We start from the raw sequence: 23,882 nt of genomic DNA on the forward strand, positions 1-23,882 counted from the left end.
TTGTATGAATAGACCAGACCAGAACAAGAAGAAAAATGAATCCAGGAGACCACCCAGAATTGTGGGTGCAGTTGGGTGAGGAGACCCGCAGTACAAATCTGGCTATACTAGAAACAGTCCAAGAGTTGAAGAATGAAATGGCTCGCTTGCGTGAAGATAACGCACGCTTGACAATGGAGCAGGAAAGGATACTAAAAAGTTTGTCCGACAGACAGAACCCGCCACTGACCAACCCAAGCGCAGAGCAACAGAGAACGACGGAAGAGAACGATGGAAGAACATCAATACCGAGCAGAATCTGAGATTCCAGAAGATGGAAAGGATCAATCTGATAATGTCTTAGAACAATAGACTTCAAAGCGGCAGAAGGTGGAATTGCAGGGAGAATTCCGGAAGATCAAACCCCCACACTACGATGGAGAGCAAGAAGAAGCAGCTGAAGCATGGCTGATTAACATGAATAAATATTTCCAGCGATATGAGTATGATCATAACCTGAAGGCAAGATTGGCCATATTTCAGTTGCAAGGGAAGGCAACATTGTGGTGGGAAGAAGTTAAAATTGTAAAGGGGGTAAGCGAGCGAACCATAACATGGGAAAAATTCCAAAAATACTTTAAAGAGAGATATTTGACAGAGCGCTTTTATGACGAAAAAGCAAAGGAATTCCATGATCTGCGATTGGGACAACAGACTATGGATGAGTTCATCAATCGCTTCACCTCCTTGCTCCGCTATGTACCCTACCTTAAAGAAGAGAAAGCAAAGGTGCAAAGGTTCGTTAGCAGTTTGCCTATGTATATGAGAGAAAGGATTGAATTTGACAATCCCAGAACTATGGACGAAGCTATCCGTAAAGCAAGAATGTGCTACCAGCAAAGCAAGCAGAAAGGGGACAGTTCCAATAGGAAATGGAACGAGAAAAAGGGTAGTAAAGTGGTGGGAAACAATAGAGGAAGCCGGGTTGGTGGAGCTAAAGGAAGTGTCAAAGGCCAGAGTAGTAAAGTGGCACCAAGAAGCTCATTCAGACTTAAGCCTGTTAACGAAGCTAGAATGGGGGAGCCATCCCTCAAATTGGACAATGAGGGAGTAAACAGACCCCCAGTACAGTGTTGGGGCTGTGGCGGACCACACTATGTCAAGAACTGCCCGCAGCGGAAAGGCACTGATCAGATCTCTCAGATTCATGAGGCATCAACCGTAGGCGACGTGGGGCGAAGTGTGCACAAAATTAATGCAGCCTTGGACGACCGCCAGGCAGAATATCAGCCCACCATGGTAGAATTCGAAGGTAAAATTTCAGACCTTTCTATTACTGTTCTAATTGACCCAGGAGCTACTTTAAGTTATATTAGTCCAAAGTTAGTTGAACGTTGTAAACTACAGCCTGAAAAATTTAAGAATCCATGGCTGGTACAACTAGCTACAGGGGCTAAAAGGCGTGTAATGGCAAAAATTAGAAACTGTTCCATAACGGTGGCAGGACAGCCGGTGGTAGCAGATCTGAACATGCTTCCACTTGGGTCCTATGACATCCTGATTGGAATGGATTGGTTAGAAAAGCATTGGGCTTTAGTGAACTGCAAAACGAAAGCTATACGATTCAAGGATGACTCTGGAATGGAACAGGAGATGCAGGGAATTAAACGGCCAGTGCAGATCCGACCTATTACTGCATCCCAGTTAGTGAAATGCATTCGAAAAAGATGCCAAGTGTATGCCATTCAGATGAATTACGCAGAAACCAAAGATAAAGGGGGTCCGCTAGACCATCTTCCAATAATAAAAGAATTTCCGGATGTGTTTCCGGAGGAAATTCCTGGACTACCTCCGAAGCGGGATATTGACTTCACCATTGAGTTAATACCAGGTGCTGCTCCAGTTTCGCAGACACCTTATAGGATGAGTGTACCTGAGTTGACTGAGCTGAAAATGCAACTACAAGAACTGTTGGATAAAAATTATATCCGTCCCAGTGTATCTCCATGGGGAGCACCGGTGCTGTTTGTAAAGAAGAAAGATGGAACCTTTCGAATGTGTATCGATTACCGGCAGCTGAACAAACTCACAATCAAAAACAAATACCCCTTACCTCGGATTGATGAGCTTTTTGATCAGGTCAAGGGGGCGACAGTATTCTCCAAAATCGATCTGCGATCTGGTTATCATCAGATCAGAATTAAAGAAGAAGATATTGCTAAAACAGCCTTCAGAACCCGATATGGGCACTACGAATTTGTAGTGTTGCCTTTCGGATTGACTAATGCACCCGCCACCTTCATGTGTTTGATGAACAACATGTTCCATCAGTTTTTAGACAAGTTTGTACTAATATTCATTGATGACATTCTAATCTATTCTCGTTCCAGGGAGGAACACGAGGAGCACCTCCGGATAGTGCTGCAAACCCTGCGAGAGCATCAGCTGTATGCTAAATTCAGCAAGTGCGATTTTTACAAAGAGGAGATTCAGTATTTGGGCCATGTGATCACCAAGGATGGGATTGCTGTGGATCCTGAGAAAATTAAAACCATAATGAATTGGCCTGTGCCCAAAGATGTGGCAGATATCAGATCTTTCATGGGGTTAGCGGGGTACTACAGAAGATTCGTGGAGGGTTTTTCAAGGGTGGCCTATCCTATCACATCGTTACAAAAGAAAGGAAGGACATTCAAATGGACTTTGGAGTGTCAGCAAAGTTTTGAACGACTTAAACATTTACTCACTACGGCCCCCATTCTAAGCATAGCTGATCCTAATAAGGATTATGTTGTGTGTACTGATGCTAGTAAGGAAGGCGTTGGGGGTGTACTGATGCAAGAAGGGAAAGTTATCGCATATGAGTCAAGGAAGCTGAAGGAGCATGAGCAGAAGTATTCTGCTTACGACTTGGAGTTGGCAGCTGTTATACATGCCCTCAAAATGTGGCGACATTATCTCTTGGGTAAGAAATTTCTGTTATTAACAGACCATCACAGCTTGACAAACTATTTCAGTCAGCCCACTCTGAATGAAAGGCAAGCCCGTTGGGCAGATTTCTTAAGTGGATTCGATTTTGATATCAAGCATCTGAAGGGAAAGGAAAACCGCGTAGCAGACGCTTTAAGCCGAAAAGTACATTGTCTATATGAAGTTACTCTCAGCAAGTGGGAGAACTCCTTGCAGGGAAAGATAAAAACAGCAGCAAACCTGGATGCTGAATATCAGCAAATGAAACAACAAAAGTCACGTTCCAGCCAGGGAAGCCCGCAAGGGTATGAAGTGAACAAAGATGGAATGTTGTTTTATAAAAAGAGACTGGTTGTGCCAAATGACAGTAATCTTAGAGATTTGATTCTGAATGAGTTTCATACCAGTCATTACGCAGGTCATCCTGGGTATCAGAAAATGCTTGCTGCACTTCGGAAGGAGTACTACTGGCAAGGAATGAAAAGACATGTAGCTGAATATTTGGCACGATGCCTAGAATGCCAGCAGATCAAGACAGAGCATCAGCATCCGGCTGGGTTATTGCAACCCCTACCAATTCCGGAATGGAAATGGGAAATTATATCCATGGATTTTATAACTGGGTTGCCTAGAACAAAGAGAAATAATGACTCTATTATGGTGGTAGTTGATAAACTGAGTAAAGCAGCCCATTTTATTCCAGTGCAATCGACTTACAGAGCAGTCCAGATTGCACACATATTTATGCAGAATGTGTTCAGACTCCACGGGCTTCCGAAGACTATAATTTCAGATCGGGATGTAAAGTTTACATCTGCTTTTTGGAAAGCACTATTTGCAGAACTGGGTACACAGTTGAATTTTGGTACAGCATACCATCCCCAGACTGATGGTCAGACGGAGAGAGTAAATCAGGTGTTGGAAGATATGCTGAGAGCATGTGTAATGCAAAAACCGACTCAGTGGGAAGATTATCTACACCTGGTGGAATTCGCTTATAATAACGGATATCATACATCAATCCAAATGTCTCCATTTGAAGTCTTGTATGGACGCAAATGTCGGACGCCCTCAAACTGGAGTGGCCCGGAGGATAAGTTAAGGTTGGGACCTGAAATGCTCAAAGAAATGGAAGACATGGTCAAGAGAGTGCGGGCTAACTTGAAAGCCGCGCAGGATCGGCAAAAGAACTTTGCAGATCGAAAAAGAAGATTCAAAGAGTATCAGGTGGGTGATCACGTTTACATAAGAATACAAGCCAGGAAGAGTACTCTGCAGTGGAACAGTTGTGCCAAACTCGCGCCTCGTTACTTTGGACCTTTTTAGGTCTTGGCAAGAGTTGGGCCAGTGGCATATCAGCTAGCCTTACCCAGCCACATTAGAATTCATAATGTCTTCCATGTATCCATGCTTAAAAAGTATATTTATGACCCTAAGCATGTGATCAAGTGGCAAGATATTCGGGTAAGAGTTACTTTCAATTGAACTAATTGAAGAGGTGTCAAGAGATAGAAAAACTGACACTGTTATTATGTGCAGGTCGAACCGGAAGGAGAGGTCCTGGTCAAGCCGCTGAACATTCTCGACAGGAGAGAAGTACAGCTGCGGAAGCGGGTTATTACCCAAATTAAAGTGCAGTGGCAGCACTACGGGCCGGATGAGGCCACTTGGGAAGATGAAGAGCTTTTTCGGAAAGCTTATCCGGAGCTGTTTGAGAACATTAGACATCGGGACGATGTCCAAACTCAGGGGGGGAAGATGTGATGACCCCGTAAATGTAATTATTTAAAAGTTTACTGTGGTAAAACTGAATGACATTGAGAACTTATTTTCTTTTAAAGAAGTAATCTGTTAATTTGAATTATGCATTAAGTAATGTTTAAAGAATTACTCAAGAGAGCATTGAGTTTCCCAAAAGGGAAAGCAGTTAATGGAACTGAAAATAACCACCTCCCTTAACTGGAAGGATTTCCAGGAAAAAGGAAATGGGTGAAGGTTCTTTTTTTTCTGTGCTGTAGTGACAGACAGAAAGGAGAAACAAGAGAAAAAAACATACCTGGTTTTGGACTAAGTCTGGTAGAGACCAGATAGTCAAGACACTAGGTGCTGTCTTACTGAGGATTGGGATCCGGTAAGAGTAAGCTCGGGGGGAGACTCAGGTCCCGAAGGACAAGTCTCAAGGATGGGCGGTTAATGAGCTTAACACAGGAAATTGCAGGAGGCTTGCTACAAGAAATACATTACGCACGGTGACCAGGTAAGTACCGGAACCTACTATACCTGTAGTGGTTTTTTATCAGAACGGTAGATTAAATATTTGCTGTTGCCGATATTAGGCTATTAGATCAGAACACTTGCAAACCTCTGTTACTCTTATCATGTAAAGATTGAACGAACAGTAGAATTTGTACCTTGGCTATAAGACCTAATATTTGGGAATTTAAAGTGATATTTAGAAACTAGGGCCTTATGTCAAATGGTGTATTATTCGTAGAACAGTAGAGCTATAATGCCATCGATAGGGGTTTCTGGAAATGTATCCTGTCCCTGTGGAAGTTAGGTCAGGCAAGGGATCTAAATAACAACGAACAGTGGAAGTTCTGCGGTAGTATGGTTACTCTGACCTGTTTTTTTTAAAGAAAAGAATAAACCATTACTTCCTGAGTAACTGATAATCTCAAGACTGAGTATGTCGACCTCGTACTGTAAAACAAACAGGCAGAAGATAGAGAGCCGTGATATCAAACTTTAAGTCGGGGTTTCAAGCAGAATCTTGAACGAATAACCGAGTCGGTATTGAACGGATTCGTGCTCAGTAGAAAAGAGAAGAACGTAACCAATAAACCAAGAGTTAAAATACATCAGCGCCGTAACCGGCATAGCCATCAGTGACCTGTATTCTCTTCGAAACCCTCATGCAGAGGCTCGAAGACTATCACAGAAGCATAGTATATATTTTCCTCGCATCGTAACCCTGAGCCAAAAGGTTCGGGTTCGATTTCAAAAGATGCAATGCATGCGAGAGCATTCCGCTCTGTTTCTTGTAGAAATAGATAAGATCAAACAAACAGAACTTATATACATATATGGACTTTAAATGAAAGCATTGAACAGAACAGTAAACAACGTAAATGATAAACCCTCGTGGTGCCGAGTGGAAATCACTCCATAATAACAACGATAGTCCTGTTCTAAGAGCAGTAAGGGCGTGAGATAAGTCTTACTGTGACAAACAAATGTTATATATATAGATAAAACCCTGACATTCATATGTAATCTGTAGAACCAGCTATATATACATTTCATATGGAACAATTTCGGATTGGTAAAAATAGAAACAACCATAACTTATGCGTTGAAAGTAGATGGTCCGAGCAGTTGAATATCCGCAGAAATTCAAGCCGAGATCGACCATGCATCCATCGAATCGAATGCAGGTGCAATCTCTTATGGCGTTCCAAGACTGAATGGAAATAAGCAAATGCACAACAGAGTATTGATCTGAGTAATCCATGGACAAGATAAATACATATCATGATGAGAAAATCATATTACATAAACAAGAAATATATGAGATATGTTCTTCAAAGATTGTACAAAATATGGTAGTCATTAACTGTAATATAATCATGCCCGCATTTTAACAAAGGGCCGTCATCCTATAATGGGTCCAGAGCTAGGTACATATGCGGAGAAATTATAAAGTATATTAACCTAAGCTTAAAGCTCAATAACATAAAAGAAACTAGGCTCAGGTAGCCATTTTACATAGCGGCCGAGTAGTACAGTCTCATGAACTAGAGACTGACCCTCCTTTGGTCCGCGGTAATTAAACAAAGGGATTTAACCCAGCAGTCATAAAGAAACTGGTTCTCCGTCATCTGCACCAACCATGAAGAGGTAGGGTTGGAAACTCATAATCGCTCGGAGATTAACCTACGGCAGAAGACAAATATTGTTTAACCATAAGATACACCGGGTGTAGGAGAAGATTCATTATGCACCTGTGAAGAGTTTCGACCGGTTAACATCTGATTGAATGTGCATACCGCCGATAAACTCCAAAGGCCGCCATTCATAACCTGTCAAAGAGGGAAGCTCAGTAATTATCGTTCCTTAAGATTAAATATAGGAAACTTTGTAATCTTTATCAAACAGTTAGAGATCTTACCGAACCGGCAAGGTAACTTGTATCCCTGGAACGATGGCGCCATGGCAGTGATACATGCTGAAGGGAATTGTAACAGAGTCGAGGGTTTGACTTGCAGCAGTGACAGTATGGCGCGGAGGCAATGAGACGCCGAGCAAAACCAAAGGAAATCGCGAAGTATCCGGAGGAATTCGCTTTATAAAAGCAACAAGCCAACCTAGGAGACGTGGAGCTATTTCCTCCATTGATCTCTGTCAACGTTTGCCCACCGTTGATCAATGCGGGAATACCAAAGAGGAGAAGCGGGAAAGTTCCCAACATGGGAAGCCATACCCCGATCACGTGAACGGGTCAGTCCACTTAAATGTCAAGTCCAGGTGTTATGAGATGGCTTTGCCAGCTCTTACATTCAGCACAGAATCGAAAACACGTAGTTGCGTAGTATTAAATTATTCGCAGCATAATATTAAGGCGCGGATGTTTCATAACAATGTTAATCTGATCAGCCTTTATTAAATCAAACCATTGACATATGTTATGGTAAAGTGTTTCAGCAAATCATATCGACTATGTGTACAATTATATGTATATAGTTGGTGTTATTACCGTAACCAAGAATTTTTTTTTATATTACCTAAAGTTAAAATGGGTAGAGATGTGACACTGCTACTGTGCTATTACCACACCAATGCCCATTAGTAAAATTTTGGTAAAAATATTTTAATTTTTAAGATTTTTATATATAATTTAAAAAATAAAAATAATAAAATTTAAATGAAATAAATATATACATATATAAACTGAAAATTGTAACCCTTGCATCATACAACCACTGACATGGGCATATCATCACACCAGGGTGCTTTCCTTTACAGGATGGAAAGCTTATAGGCTCTACTTAGGCTGATAATCAGCTAGTAACTTTTATTAATTCAAATTCAGATTTTTCAATAAAGAAGATTATTATTGTGTTGAAATGAACATAAATGTTCATCTACTTTTCCCGCTAAAAAAATGGAAGAGTCCGTGATCTTGGTTGTACATAAAACGCCTGAATGCAAATGGCAAAGCCGTTTGTCTTATAGGCTATTGTTTTTTAGCATCTTGGACGTTAAAATTCTTCTCCAAGTTACTTTGGTGAAACCTAGAATTTGCCGTTTCTCGTACGGTAATCGTTTAATGTGGGATTTTCCATTTCTCATATCTGGTAAACATGTTCTAATAGCTTTTTTTTCACCATTTTATGTGTTGTCCAGCTTACACTCTCTGGTTGCTCTGCTAAGAAGTGTTCGATACAGAAATAATTGTTTCTCTTTTGGAATTTTCTCCTACCAGCTTATGTTATATTTTAATTTTGCTACTCCATCAGCTAGTTTCCAAAAATTTAAAAGAAGAATTAATAGCGAATAAACTAAAAGCCCGGCCTCAAAGAATGCAAAGCTTGCAACAAATGAACGCAGTGAAAGCATTACCAAAAAACAGTGTACAGGAGATCAACGGCCTCTGTTATATAAAAAGGCAGAAGTTGGGGAAAATTCCAGAACTCAAAAGAAAAGCATTTTCTTCAAAACTAGAAATCATGCGAACAAGAAGTAAAAATAATGAAAATTACAGCAACTTACTTCCTCGGCTTAATTGTTGAGAACAATTGCAATTAGAATTCAAAGAACCCTGCAAAACTGAGTTCTCCGCCCCCTTCCTTCTTCGACGTTGCTTGCGCTCCACTCTTCCCCTTCCCTCGAACTTTGGTACTCATTTTATTTGTGATTTGTGATTTAAATGGCGGACTTCCTTACTGCTTTCCTCCTTCCTTCTTGCTTTATTTTTTATGTGATATGACTCCAATGGCAGCCTTTCCGGTACGAGAATTGATGCCATTCGAAAATAAAAACTTTGTACAACTTTTAATTTTAAATACTTATGTAAAAAAGTAGCACATTTGAAATTGAGGCAATAGATTTTTTTGGCTTTTCTTATTTCCACCTCTACAGCTTTATAAATGCTATCTGACATGCAGGGGAATAGCCATGGAATGCTTTCTCCACGCTCGCCTTCTCTCTCCACGTGCTGTCACTCAGAGGGCGATGACTATTCCTCTCACATGTCAGATAGCATTATAATGCTATAGAGGTGGAAATAGGAAAAGCCTAATCCTCTGTGTCCGTGCACCTGTCAATATGGATATCATTGTCATTTGGGTTGGAATTTTAAAATAGACTCACTTGTCAAATTTGATGGTTTTTACACATTTCCCATCTATTTCCACAATTTCAACAAAAAAATTTCGAAGATCTTATAAAATTTCAAACTGTATTTGACTAATAAATGACCCATGACAAGCAATTTGCCTGTCAAATTCCATCCTTAATTGTCATATTCATGAATTTGAAGTTCATCAATCTGAAGTTTTGATTTGGTTGTGGATATGTTAGGATTTTGATGTTGGATCGTACATGTGAAATATAGAGAATCCAAAAAAATGCGATTCCACCGCCAAAATTAAAGTCAGCATAGTAAAATTCCAGTGCAAAGACAATCGCGCCAATTTTTTATTCAAAACTTTCACAAGAATTTTAAGCCCGCACCGTGAAAACTAAAGCCGGAAATCATGAAAGGCGAGACCCAACCTGCACGGCAAAAGAATTGACAATATGACAAACGTGAAAGATTCCCCATTCATGAACGAGTGATAATTTGTTCAAGTCACCCAATGTCCCTGCTGCAGGATCCACGACCTGTAGGGCCGCCTAAAGGAGTCGTCTAACGAGGCTGAGGAATTGTCAGGAGTCTCAAAAGTGGTAGGAATTGTAAATGTAGTGTTTGAATAGTGTTTTTATATGGTGAAAATAGGAGTCTCAAAAGTGGTCGGAATTGTAAATGTAGTGTTTGAATAGTGTTTTTATATGGTGAAAATGGATTCAGAGCCATCAAAAACGTCTAAAACACCTGAAATTTAACAATTATAAATTGGATTTACTAAAAAACTTTACCAAATTTTCTCTAAATATAACCAAATTTTCATAATTTTCCAAGCAACTCCTCCACCTCTAATATTGATCCTGCAAGTAAATTAAATGGATGTCTCATCTAATTACAGTTTTACATCGTTCCACAGTGCATAATCATCATTGCTAAATAAGAACTGAACTAAATCAACCAATCAAAATTTAAAAACATTAAATTAAAATAAAAAATAAATGGTTTTTGGTTTTATAATGTTAACATTATTTTTTTTAGTTTAATTTTTAATTTTTAATTTATGGTCAAACAGTTGTTTAATAATAGGTCAAGTAAAAATTGAATGCGATATATCCCCCGCCGCGGCAGGGATAATAAATATGAATTTCCACCATTTATGGATGTTGAAAATGCCGATGATAAAAATGCCAACCCATGTGATTGTGAGAAGACTAAGTTGTTTAACTAGGTGGAGGAGTTGTTGGAATGGCTAAAATTGTCAGAATTTGGGTAAAAAAATTCAAAATATTTTGCAGCGACAGTGTTTGAATCATGTTTTTTTATAGTGGAAATAGAATCAACACCATCAAAAACGTCTAAAATACCTAAAATTTTGAAGTTTTAATAACTGTAACTTTGGATTTACAAAAATTTTTACCAAATTTTCTGAGAATATAACCAAATTTCCATAGCTTTTCAAGCAACTACTCCATACCATTAGACTACTCGAAAGTGTTACATATGATAAATGTTTGGAAGGAGAGAGGGTAGGAGTGGGGGTTTCGATGAGCACAGAGAGGTAAAGCAAACCGGCCTTTTACTCTCGGCACTAAAATCCAAACTTGCACATAAATGAAATGACACACTGCACAACCTATGGAAACCATCTTAAAATGCTAATTGTACACAGGTGACCCGTGCAATAAAATGACTAGCACGTCACAATCTGTCCATATGATGTTAAGGAAATTGGAGTACTTCTCGGACACTGCCCATGAAAAGCAGAGTGACTTTAATGTGCAGTCCGATCAACAACATATTGCATACGCTGTTTACAACAGACATTTGTATGGTATCTTTAAGCTACTTCTCTGGCGCAGTCAGTTGGTATCTTCTAGGCTGCTTCTCTGGCATAGTTAATCTTTTGTGAAGTTTTTTTTCTTGTTCAAATGTGGCTTTATGTTTAATTTTTTAGTACCCACTGTTCTATATCGATCTGGTGGATCTGTATCAGGAGGAGATGCTGCCTTTGTCACTGCTGGTCTACTGCTTCTGCATCTTGAACTGCTTCACGGACTAGAGGACCTGCTGTGTATGGGTATTGATCAGGAATTGTAAAACCTCTTTATGCTATTGGTTCTTGTAAAGCAAAAAGTGAAAAATATTGTTTTTTCCAACCAACATGGTTGTTATGTCCATCCTGCAGTGGACACGTTCCAACAAGGATGGGACTTTCTTCACTGTAAACACTTTCCAACAGGGTTGGGACTCTGTTCACTGAATTATCCTTCTCATTCAAAATCATTTTTAGGAAAAATGGACTCTTCAAAATCTAGAAACCATTTAAAACTCGGAGCACGGCATACAATTATTATTAACGTTTGATTGAAATCCAAATTAATGAAAGAAAATTCCTAAAGTTATTCCCATCAAAAGAGACAAAAGAGATTATGAAGAGTATTCTTAATGTTGTACTTTTTGATTTATTTTGTTATGTTTTAATTAATTTTATTGAAAATTTGGTTTAAAAGGGCTGGAATTGTAATTTTAAGGGATTTAGTTTATATAATCAAAATATTTCGGAAGTGTCAATTTCTCATGATGTTAAATTTATTTTTGCATTTAAAAATATAATTTAAATAATGGAAAATTATGATCAACTAAACTTCATATCACTATATTTTCACTAAAAATCATATTATTAGATTCTAATGAAAAAGATCAAAAGATCAAATATTTACTCCACCACACTTTTTTAGAAAATGTCATATCAAAGGTCCCAAAATGAGGCTTGTGCTTTAAAAACAAAGTAGGGGATATTGAAGCTAGCAAAAGTTATGCATTTTTCAGAAATCCTGCTTTGAAGCATTTAAGTGAGAGGGTTTCTATGTACAATCTACCAAAATTCTAAGGTTATGGTAGGGAATCTGTTCAAGCCATAAGTAAAGTGGTAGGTTAGGTAGGTTATTTGTAGAATCCTGTCAAAGTGGAAGATTTTGGGTAGGAAACCTATCACCTCAATGTTTGTTTTCAGGGTTTTGGAAAAGTTTGTAAATCTGTTGAGTCATAATTGGTGTGATAAGTTACTTGTCTAAATCTTGCAAAAGTGTCAGCCTTTGAATAGAAAACTTATCATGTTCAAGTGATGATTAAAGTGATAAGTTCCCTGTTTGAAACTTCACAAGTGTAAGTTTTTAAATTGAAAACTTAACACTTCAATGTTTAAGCTGGGCCTGAAAAGTGCATAAAATTGTCATCTCAATGTTCAAGTCAAGGCTCCTAAAAAGTACACAAGACCAAAGAGTTGTGTGAACTTGAAATACCCTTAATTTTGGTAATTGGAAATACTTATCATAATTTTTTTTATATTTTTTCATATTTTAGATTTATATTGGAAAATACATTATTTAGTATAGAGAAATATAATTAGCAAATAATAGTTTCATTCTATTTCCAATTATTTGCCTGATTTGTTTGTGAAATATTAGAAATTTCACTTAATTTTTTATAATTTGGAATTACATACCTGATTGGTTTAATTTTGATCATTTAGAAATACACACTTAGATTTGCTCCATTTATATCATGTTTTAGTTATATATATAAGCAGTATCATTGTTATTCAAATGAATTCAATTTGATGTTTAAATAGCAATTTCACTATAGAAATAGATTCAAATTTTGTTATATTCCGAAATTAGAATTCATATAACAAGAAATTACATTTTTACATAATTTAATATTTAAATAACAATTTCACGATTTGAATTTATTTAAAAATCTCATTATATTCCAAAATTACAATCAGCAAAGAGCATTTATAATTTGATGTTTAAATAACAATTATATTTAAATATTTAAATAACAATTTTATTATCTGAATAAATTCAAAGATCTCATTCTATTCCGAAATTACAATTCACAGGGCAAGAGATTACATTTTTGCCATTTAAAATATATTTTATTCTTCTAAAAATTCTGAAAAAAATAAATAAAATATAAATATTTTTATCCAACATTTTTTATTTTCTCATGTTTTTTTAGTACTGAAAAAGGCTACATAGCCTTACTCAATATAATTATATCTAAACCAAAATGAAGAGATTATCATTAAACATTCCCAACCAAACTCAGGCTATACATCATTGACATTGTCCCACGTTTTTCATTACACTCTTACACGCAGTTTTTAGAATTAACAGTGAAAGGTGTTATGCGTTCTGGATTCTCCAGTAAGCAGGTTGGTATTTATGGTAAATTTCCAATCTACAGACTTGTCATAACGAAACTGACATAAGAGTAGGAGGATATTTTGATGAGTGGGATTTTATATTGTTATTGAAATAGGGTTATGCTTCTGCTAATATAGGGCAGGTAGTTTATGACAATTTTAATGAAAACATAGTTATAGTTTAGGTTTTCAAAAAATCCTTAACAAATTAGAAATACACTTCATTTCAAATGATACTTTTAAACTTTACCAAACCAGAGAATACACTTCAATCTGAGATTGCATCATAACCTTCCATATACCGGAGTATTGTGATTTGATATGTCTGGATGTGACTGCTGATGTATAGTTATGTGACTATATGTATATATGTAATAAAAAGAGGGTGAATATTGTTATTTCTGGAACTAGTTTTACCCATTAAAAAAAAGAAAAAAAGAAAGATCTCATTCTATTTCGAAATTACAATTCACAGAGCAAGAAATTACATTTTTGCTGTTTAAAATATATTTTATTCTTCCAAAACTTCTGATAAATAAAATATGAATGTTTTTATCTAATACTTTTTATTGTCTCACGTTTTTTTCAATACTGAAAAAAAGCAACATAGCCTTACTCAATATAATCGTATCCGAGACTATAACGAGAATGAAGAAATTATCATTAAACATTCCCAACCAACCAGACTCAGGCTATACATCATTGACATTGTCCCACGTTTTTCATTACACTCCTACACGCAGTTTTTAGAATGAACAGTGAAAGGTGTTATGCGTTCTGGATTGTCCAGTAAGCAGGTTGGTATTTATGGTAAATTTCCAATCTTCAGACTTGTCATAACCAAACTGACACAACAGTAGGATATTTTGATGAGTGGGATTTTATATTGTTATTGAAACAGGGTTATGCTCCTGCTAATATAGGGCAGGTAGTTTCTGACAATTTTAATGAAAACATAGTTATAAACGACTTGTCATAACCAAACTGACACAACAGTAGGATATTTTGATGAGTGGGATTTTATATTGTTATTGAAACAGGGTTATGCTTCTGCTAATATAGGGCAGGTAGTTTCTGACAATTTTAATGAAAACATAGTTATAGTTTATGTTTTCAAAAAAATCCTTAACAAATTAGAAAATACACTTCATTTCAGATGATAATTTTAAACTTTACCAAACCAGAGAATACACTTGAATCCGAGATTGCATAACCTTCCAAATGAAGAAGTTTACGAATCATTAGAAATTAAGAATTTGACTGTGAGTTGAAGTTAGAGAGTACCTATATAAATTTGATAATTCATTTTGATTAAGGTAGTTCAATGGTGTTTTTAAAATTTTTTAAAAAAAATTTAAAGTAATTTTTATGGTTAATTTTATTTAAAATTTGGTAGAGAAGGATTTATTAGAATCATAAATTTTAGTGATAGTAATCTATAGTAAAAATTTGAGTGTTTTGAGATTTTTTAAGGTGTTGAATCTATTTATACATTAAAAAAATGTATTTTTAAACAATTAATATTTATGATCTTTTTAACAATTATATGGCTGATTTTGGCAAAAAAAGAAAAGAAAAGAAAGAGTAAAATCTCATAATTAAACTACTACATTTAGTTTTATATGATAAAAATGATTGCTCTGATGGAAAAGTAAGTATATTTCAAGTCCTTTAAAATTTTGAAAACAATAAGAGTTGACTATATGATATAACAAGATTTGGTTAAATGGAAAAATGAATGTGTTTTATACCCTTCAAATGTTTGAAAAACAATAAAAATCGAGTATATAATGAAGTAAGAAAGTAAATTTGACTATCTGAAAAAATTTACCAATTAACTATCCATATTAATAATAATTTTATTCATTAATATAATAATAATTTTATTCATTAATATCAAAATAATTTTGATTTTATATATTTTTTGTAGTGTTATAAATAAATTATATTTCATTATATAATTTATTTTACAACATAATTTTATATATATATATATATATATATATATATATTACTGTTTTTATTAGAAACCTTATTCATCAACTACTAACGATAACACAAGTCTGCCAGAGAGCAATTATGTGAAACACAATAGATGTCAATATCAATTTTGCCAGTTTATAAATAGAAAGTCTAGGATGACGAAATCCAGATAAAAACTCACAATAAAGTTTAATTAAATTTGTCACCACGAAATAATAAGGTTTAACATCAGAAAATGTTAGTAGCAGTCACAGTTGGTACATTTTAAAGATTACCTACCCTTGAATGAGTTATGTGCTTAATAGAGTTCTGGAGAAAACTTGCTCATATTTTTCGTAAGCATTATCATGCAACGTAGTTTGGGAATCTTTCAAGTTGTTTGATAAGCAGCTTCAAATTATTCATTCCGTTGTTTTGTGGATTTGAGATGTAATATAAGCAATTTGATTTATATTTGTTTTTAAATGAGATAGAATTAGTATAAATTTGTTTTTAAATGAGATAGATTAATATAAATTTATTTTAAGTAGGGATTTAAAAGAAATTTAGAAATTTTAATTTTTTTAACTGTAAATTTTTTAAAATGTAAAATATAATGTATTATTTTTTATTGTTTAAATTATATTTTTGAAAGCTCAAAAAAGTATGTATAAAATCAAATAAAAATTTTAATCATAATTTTTTTTAATTTTTCATGATATATAGATAAAAAAAATTTAATGATATATACTATATATTTAAATTACATTTTTGAAAGCTCAAAAAAGTATATATAAAATCAAATAAAAATTTTAATCATAATTTTTTTTAATTTTTCATGATATATAGATAATTTTTTTGAATGATATATACTATATATTTAATTTACATTAAAATATTTTACATCACATATATATAGAGACACTTTATCATACAAATTAAAATAGTTTTTTATTATTAATATATTTTTAAGTATATGTCAATATTAATTTTTATTAAAATGTTTTATTAATAATCCATAATTGAATATTTTTTTATATACAACTTTAAATATATATTATTTTAATAACTTTTTCTCTATATATATAGATATATATAAAATTGACATCCACATAAATTAGTTAATATAAATCTTCAAATAATTTATTTAAATCCCTTGTTGAAATATTTTTGAAAAGTATAAGATTTAAATATCTTATATATATATTTTTATTTTTATTCAACTTTTTTTATTATAGCCAACATTATTTTTTTATTTACAACATAATTTTTTATATTTTTTTAAAAGAGGAACCAACTGACTTTATTCTATAAATTATTAATATGAATTTAAAAAATTTCAATGACTTAGGCACATAGATGTTTCAGTGGCCAAAAAGTTGAGCTCACTTTATTTATTATTAATTATTTTTATTATTTTGCATTTTAAATATATGAAATTCATTTAATATTGAAAAAGAGGAGATTACGAGAAGGATATGGTTTTTCTATTGAAAAAGAGGAGATTATCATAAGGATATGATTTTTCTAATGCTCTTGCAATGATATTAAAAAAACACTTCCCTCTATTAAAAAAAATTAGAAAAGATTTGAAATTTAAAAAAAAAAAATAAATGTTCTTAAAGCAAATCAAATAATTCTTTACATTTTTTAATAAATTACCTACCAAAACCATATTGGATTAGTTTTAATAGATATAGGCTCACCATATGAATCCAATTTTTATATAAATATTTTTTTGGATTATTATCAACAATTCCATTTGGAGTATACTAAGTGATTCTTTCCATAAAATAAAAAATAAAAAGGATATATAAATTAAATCAATATAAATTAAAAAAAAAATTCTTACTAATTTATTTATTATTAATTATTTTTATCATCTTGTATTTCAAATATTTTTTTGGGGTAAACATATTAAATGGAAATGTATATACAATCCATTTAAAAAAAATATTGTAGGAGAGAATATTGCAAAAAGAGAGATTATGCACAATGATATGGTTTTGCTAATAGCTTTGCAATGATGATTAAGAAAATACTTGCCTATATAAAGATCTTAGAAAATATTTGAACTTGTGATCTTTTAGGAGGAAACACATTGCTAAATTAAGAACATGAGCTTCATAGTGTTACAAGGCATTGAACAACTCCTACAGTGTCATGGGTCCAAAAAACTTGTCATCTTTGTGACATTGAGAAAGTTGAAAATGAAAATGATTTTTCCTAAACTACCAACCTTCCTAACCTTTTAAAGCAAACCAAGTGATTCTTTACATTTGTTAAGAAATTACCAACCCAAAACATATTGGATTAGTTGTGTTGGACATAAACTCATGATATGGATCCAATTTTCACATCAATGCTTTTAGGTTCATTATCATCTATATGCACAATGATATGGTTTTTCCAATAGATTTGTCATGATGATTAAGACCACACTTCCTTAGAAGGAAAAGATCTTAGAAAAAATTTGAACCAGGAGGAAGCACGTATTATTAATCATTAGGTCCACTGAAATTATACAACTATTTTTTTCATATGACCTTACATATTCTAATTACCTTTGGATTTGAACATGCAACCTTAGTCTTCAAACACATATCTTAACCATTAAACCTATTCAACCCCCTCTCTCTATATATATATTACATATGACTTATTAGAAAAAAACACATATTCTTCACCATTAAATTCATTCAAACTATATCTTTTATTCCATATAAATAAATATCTCATTTCCTAACTCCAATTCATAAATAAAAATAAAATATTTAACAAACTGAAATTCAAAATTAAATATAAACTAAAATGATATCAATTTTTCTGATCTATCAAAATAAACCCAACTGACTTTAAAAATATTTATTACTCTTCTTTATATTATATATCCCATCAATATATATAAATTTCCACAATTTCATAACTTGTTTTTGTTGACGATGAAAATGCCAACCATGTGATTTGGTTGTTGGAAGACTGAGTGAAGCCTGAGGTGACAAAAGTTGACATGACTTCAAAAAGCAAAAGCATATATATGATGTCATGTGTTGGGGAAGAAATCGGCCTTTTCCTCTCGGCACTAAAATCCAAACTGGGCACATAAATGACATGACACACTGCACAACCTCTGGAAAGCATCTTAAAATGCGAATTGTACACAGGTGACCCGTGCAGTAAAGTGAGTAGTACATAACAATCTGTTCATAAGCAGATGTCAGACACTGCCCATGAAAAGGATAGTGACTTTAATATGCGGTCCGATCAACAACATATTGCAGGAAACATAAATGGACATGTGTATGGTATCTTCAGGCTACTTCTCTGGTACAGTCATTTCTTTGGTATCTTCTAGGCTGCTACTCTGGTATGTTGTTGCTGTAGAAAGTTGATACTTCCAGTTAATTTTTTGTGATTTTTATTTTTTGATTTTGTTCAAATGTGGCTTTATGTTTAATTATTCATATTTTCGGTACCCACTGTTCTATCTCAATTCGGTGGATCTGTATCAAGAGGAGATGCTCTGAAGAGCAAATTCTAATGTTATTTCAAGCAAAAGACTATCCACAGACACTGTGAATAGCAGTTTAAATGTTTTATTTTTTTTTATTTTTTTAGTAGATTTTTAATCAATTTTATTTTAAATTTTCCTAGAAATTATTGGAATTATAGTTTTAAGTGGTTCAATTTCTATTTCAGAAATTTCTCATTATAATAAATTCATTTCAACATCTAAAAATACAATTTAAATGATGTAGAATTATGATCTCATAAAAAATCATATGGCTGAATTTTAATGAAAAAGACCAAAAATCAAACATTTACTCCACCACACCATGATGCTATTTTAGAAAATGTCATATCAAAAGTCCCAAAATGAGATCTATGCTTTACAAACAAGATTGGGGATATTGATGCTGGTAAAAGTTATGCATTTTCAACAATCCTGCTTTGAAGCATTTAAGTGATAGGTTTTTTTAGTACAATCAACCAAAAGTGTAAGGTTCTGAATAAGGAATCTGTTGAAACCATAATTAAAGTGGTAGGTTATTTGTGGGACCCTGTCAAAGTGAAATTTTTTGGATATTCAAAACCTAGAAACCATTTAAAATTGAGAACATGGTACAAGTTCATACAGAAGTGTACAATCCAAGGCCAATAAGCCAAAATCAATGAAAGGAAATCTAAAATTATTTCAAACAAAAGACTCAGACACTATGAAGAGCACTTTAAATGTTTTACTTTTTTATTTATTTCAGTAGATTTTTAATCAATTCTATTTTAATTTTTCCTAGAAATTATTGGAATTGTAGTTTTAAGTTGTTCAATCTCTATTCTAGAAATTTCTCATTATACTAAATTCATTTCAGCATCTAAAAATACAATTTAAATGTTGGAGAATTATGATCTCACCAAAAATCATATAGCTGAATTTTAATGAAAAAGACCAAAATGTCAAACATTTACTCCACCACACCATTATGCTCTTTTAGAAAATGTCATATCAAAGGTCCCAAAATATATCTATGCTTTACAAACAAAATAAGGGATACTGAAGCTGGTAAAAGTTGTGCATTTTCAACAATCCTGCTCTGAAGCATTTAAGTGATCGGTTTTTTTTTTTGTACAATCAACCAAAAGTGTAAGGTTCTGGGTAAGGAATCCGTTCAAGCCATAATTAAAGTGGTAGGTTGTCAAAGTGAAAGCTTTTGGGTATTCAAAACCTAGAAACCATTTAAAACTGAGAACATGGTACAAGTTCATATAGAAGTGTATAATCCAAGGCCAATAAGCCAAAATCAATGAAAGCAAATTCTAAAGTTATTTCAAGCAAAAGACTCTATGAAGAGCAGTTTGAATGTTTTACTTTTTTATTTATTTTAATAGATTTTTAATCAATTTCATTTTAAATCTTCCTAGAAATGATTGGAATTGTAGTTTTAAGTTGTTAAATCTCTATTCCACAAATTTCTCATTATACTAAATTCATTTCAGCATCTAAAAATACAATTTAAATCATGGAGAATTATGATCTCACCAAGAATCACTAAATTTTAATGAAAAAGAACAAAATGTCAAACATTTACTCCACCACACCATTATGCTCTTTTAGAAAATGTCATATCAAAGGTCCCAAAATGAGATCTATGCTTTACAAACAAAATGAGGAATATTGAAGCTCGTAAAAATTATGCATTTTCAGCAATCCTGCTTCCACCACACCATTATGCTCTTTTAGAAAATGTCATATCAAAGGTCCCAAAATGAGATCTATGCTTTACAAACAAAATGAGGAATATTGAAGCTGGTAAAAATTATGCATTTCCAGCAATCCTGCTTTGAAGCATTTAAGTGATAGGTTTTGTTTTTTTTTTGTACAATTAGCTAGAAAGTTTAAGGGTTTTTTTTTTTTTTTTTTCAAGGTGGTTGTTTTTTTTCTTTTTTTTGGTACAATCAGCCAAAAGTGTAAGTTTAGTTTTTTTCTTTTTCATACAATCAGCCAAAAATATAAGGTTCTGGGTAAGTAATTTGTTCAAGCCATATTTAAAGTGGTAGGTTATTTGTGGAACCCTATCAAAGTGAAACCTTTTGAGTGGGACTTATCACCTCATTGAATGTTTTTAGGATTTTGGAAAAAGTGTGTAAACCTGTCACTTTTTATAATGTTCAGGTCATGATTGAAGTGATAAGTTACCTATTTAAACCTTTGCAAAAGCGTAAGATTTTGAATAGAAAACTTGTGACTTCAATAGAAAACTTGTGACTTCAATATAGGTATGTAATTTCAAATTTATCTCCCTCTTGAAGTGGAAATTAGACTTAGATGAAGGTTATTTGTTTTTCATGCATGTCACTTTATGTTTTATGTACATTCGTGAGTCAAATTTTAATTAGTTGCTATATGCAATTTTTTTATAACAATTAGGAGGTAGGTTTGAAGATAGTTATCCTTAAAGAAAACACAATAGCTCAGTAGTCTAGTTCTATAACACCAAATTATTGTCTATAAAATGTATGCCTACTTTGTCCAAATAGAGAATGCTACTATTCCAATCTTTCTCAGTATTCCTTTTTGTATATATAAGAATCTCATTCCAGCCAAATAGTCAAGGAATGGTGACAAGTAATATGGACAATAACTAAATAAATTGTTTTAACTTAACATGTGTTTAAAGTTTAAACCACTCATTAGAATTTATGATGTGAAATTAAATTATGGTTTCAATATTTTTCACTAGTCAAAATTCAATAGATTGTTTTAACTTAACATGTGTTTAAAGTTTAAACCACTCATTAGAATTTATGACGAAAAATTAAATTATGGTTTCAATTTTTTTTCACATCAAAATTCAAAATTTTCTATAGCCATCCAATACTTTTAAAATGGAGGAAAATTTTTATATAAAACATTAAATTCCAGACCACTTTAATGTTTAACCTGAATTTGTAAAATACATAAAATTGTCATTTTATGTTCAAGCCAAGGCTTCTTAAAAGTACAGCAAACAAAAAAATTTGTACAAACTTGAAATATTGTTAATTTTCTATATTATTTTATACTTTAGATTTATATAAAAAAATACATCATAATAATAATTTCATTCTGTTTCCAAATATTTTTCTTAATTTACTAGTGAATATAGAAATTTCAATTACTCTTGATAATTTGGAAAATACACCCTTAGATTTGCTCAATATCCTATATTTTAGCATTATATATAAGCGTGTCACTGTTATTCAAATGACTTTAATTTGATGTTTAAATAGCAGTTTCCTGATGTAGATTATATTCCAAAATCACAATTCAGATTAATTTGATATTCAGATAGCAATTTTTCAAATCTAGATAGATTAAATAATCTCATTATAATCCGAAATTACCGTTCACAAAGTAAGAGATTACATTTTTGCATTTTAAAATATTTTCTATTCTTCCAAAGCTTACAAAACCCAACATGAGTGACTTTATCCAACCTTTTCATTGTGCCACGTTTTTCACTACGCGCTACCTCCCCCGCCACTCTAATGAGATGAGCGCACTCGCATTAGGAATGGTGCTCTCTGACAGGGATTTTATTTTTAATCAAACCCTTTGGGTTCATTGACAAAAGGACCCTTGTGTGCCTCGACAAAAAGGCTCGCTTATGTCAGTCAGGGAAGCTGCAGTTTTCAGAATGAACAGTGAAAGGTGTTATGCGTTCTGGATTGTCCAGTACGCAGCTGGGTATTTATGCTAAATTTCCAATTTACAGATTTGTCATAGCATAGTCCAGAAATTATGTTTTTTTTGGTCTTAAAGTTATAGAAATCTTAATTTTATTTTTAAAGAAAAGAAAATTGGCAGGGATTTTTGTAAATCTAAGTAAAAATTGTTAAATTCATAATTGTAGATGTTTTAGACATTTTTGATGGTGCTGAATCCATTTCCACTATCAAAAATATGATTTAAACACTGCATCTACGAGATTTTTTGAAACTTTTTAAACCAGATTCTAACCAATTTTGACAATTTGAGCAATTCCTCCACCTCTGTAAACAACTCCCTTGTCATAACCAAACTAACATAAAAGTAAGCTATTTTTGATGAATGAGATTTTAGATTGTTATTAAAACAAAATTATGCTTCTAATAATATAGAGTAAGTAAACAATTTCTCAAAACATAGTTATAGTTTATGTTTTTAAATATCCTTTTTTTTTTTCAGTGGGGGAGCTAATCCCCGCTAAACAATCACAATACATCATATATCGCCGAAGCGAGCAGATTTCATCATACAATATCACCGAAACGAGCAGAATACGTCAACATTGGAATCATAGTTTATGTTTTTAAATATCTTTTTTTTTTCAGTGGGGGAGCGAATCATCATACAATATCGCCGAAACGAGCAGAATACGTCAACATTGGAATCATAGTTTATGTTTTTAAATATCTTTTTTTTTCAGTGGGGGAGCGAATCCCCGCTGAACAATCACAATACATCATATATTGCCGAAGCGAGCAGATTTCATCATACAATATCGCCGAAGCGAGCAGAATACGTCAACATCGGAATCATCAGAACATATACGTCATCATAGAATCAAATACTATAACAGCAGCGCGCGGCATCCGCAGGAATCAATCCTGGCTGGGGGGTGCGAAAGCCTACTGCCCCCACTAGCACGTCATACACTCACGTGCATGTTTTTAAATATCCTTAACAAATTAGAAAATACATTTCATTTCAGATGATGCTTTTAAATTTTATTAAACCAGAAAATACACCTCAATCAGAGAGTGCATCATAACATTCCAAATGAAGGAGGCCACGAATCATTATAAATTTAGTAAGAATTTGACTGTGACTTGAAGTGAGAGAGTACAATGTAAATTTGATAACTATTAATCTAATTTTAATTAATTTTCTGA

General features: G+C 33.2%; 1 protein-coding gene across 1 annotated transcript; it reads left to right on the forward strand.

The window, feature by feature from the left end:
* The first annotated feature begins 696 nt into the window (after nucleotides 1–696).
* Nucleotides 697–23,551, forward strand: LOC149237949 (uncharacterized). Its single transcript, XM_089369434.1, has 8 exons — nucleotides 697–1,859; nucleotides 2,370–2,894; nucleotides 2,997–3,841; nucleotides 3,992–4,176; nucleotides 4,489–4,686; nucleotides 14,410–14,436; nucleotides 14,549–14,575; nucleotides 23,417–23,551. Exons 1-8 carry the CDS (start codon nucleotides 697–699, stop codon nucleotides 23,549–23,551), a joined length of 3,105 nt encoding a protein of 1,034 aa, XP_089225560.1.
* The last annotated feature ends 331 nt before the right edge of the window (nucleotides 23,552–23,882 follow it).

The sequence above is a fragment of the Pinus tabuliformis genome, chromosome 8 (genome assembly GCF_031772625.1).
Source record: "Pinus tabuliformis cultivar Carrire ecotype Pingquan chromosome 8, CPIR1, whole genome shotgun sequence".
Lineage (NCBI taxonomy): Eukaryota > Viridiplantae > Streptophyta > Pinopsida > Pinales > Pinaceae > Pinus > Pinus tabuliformis.

What these genes read in the sequence shown, in the direction of transcription:
- LOC149237949 (XM_089369434.1), top strand. Translation starts at nt 697, where the DNA reads ATGGATGAGTTCATCAATCGCTTCACCTCCTTGCTCCGCTATGTACCC. An exon ending in ATACCATCCCCAGACTGATG is followed by an intron (nt 3,842 to 3,991) that starts GTCAGACGGAGA and finishes CTCCATTTGAAG; the next exon opens with TCTTGTATGGACGCAAATGT. An exon ending in ACATTAGACATCGGGACGAT is followed by an intron (nt 4,687 to 14,409) that starts GTCCAAACTCAG and finishes TTATTGAAACAG; the next exon opens with GGTTATGCTCCTGCTAATAT.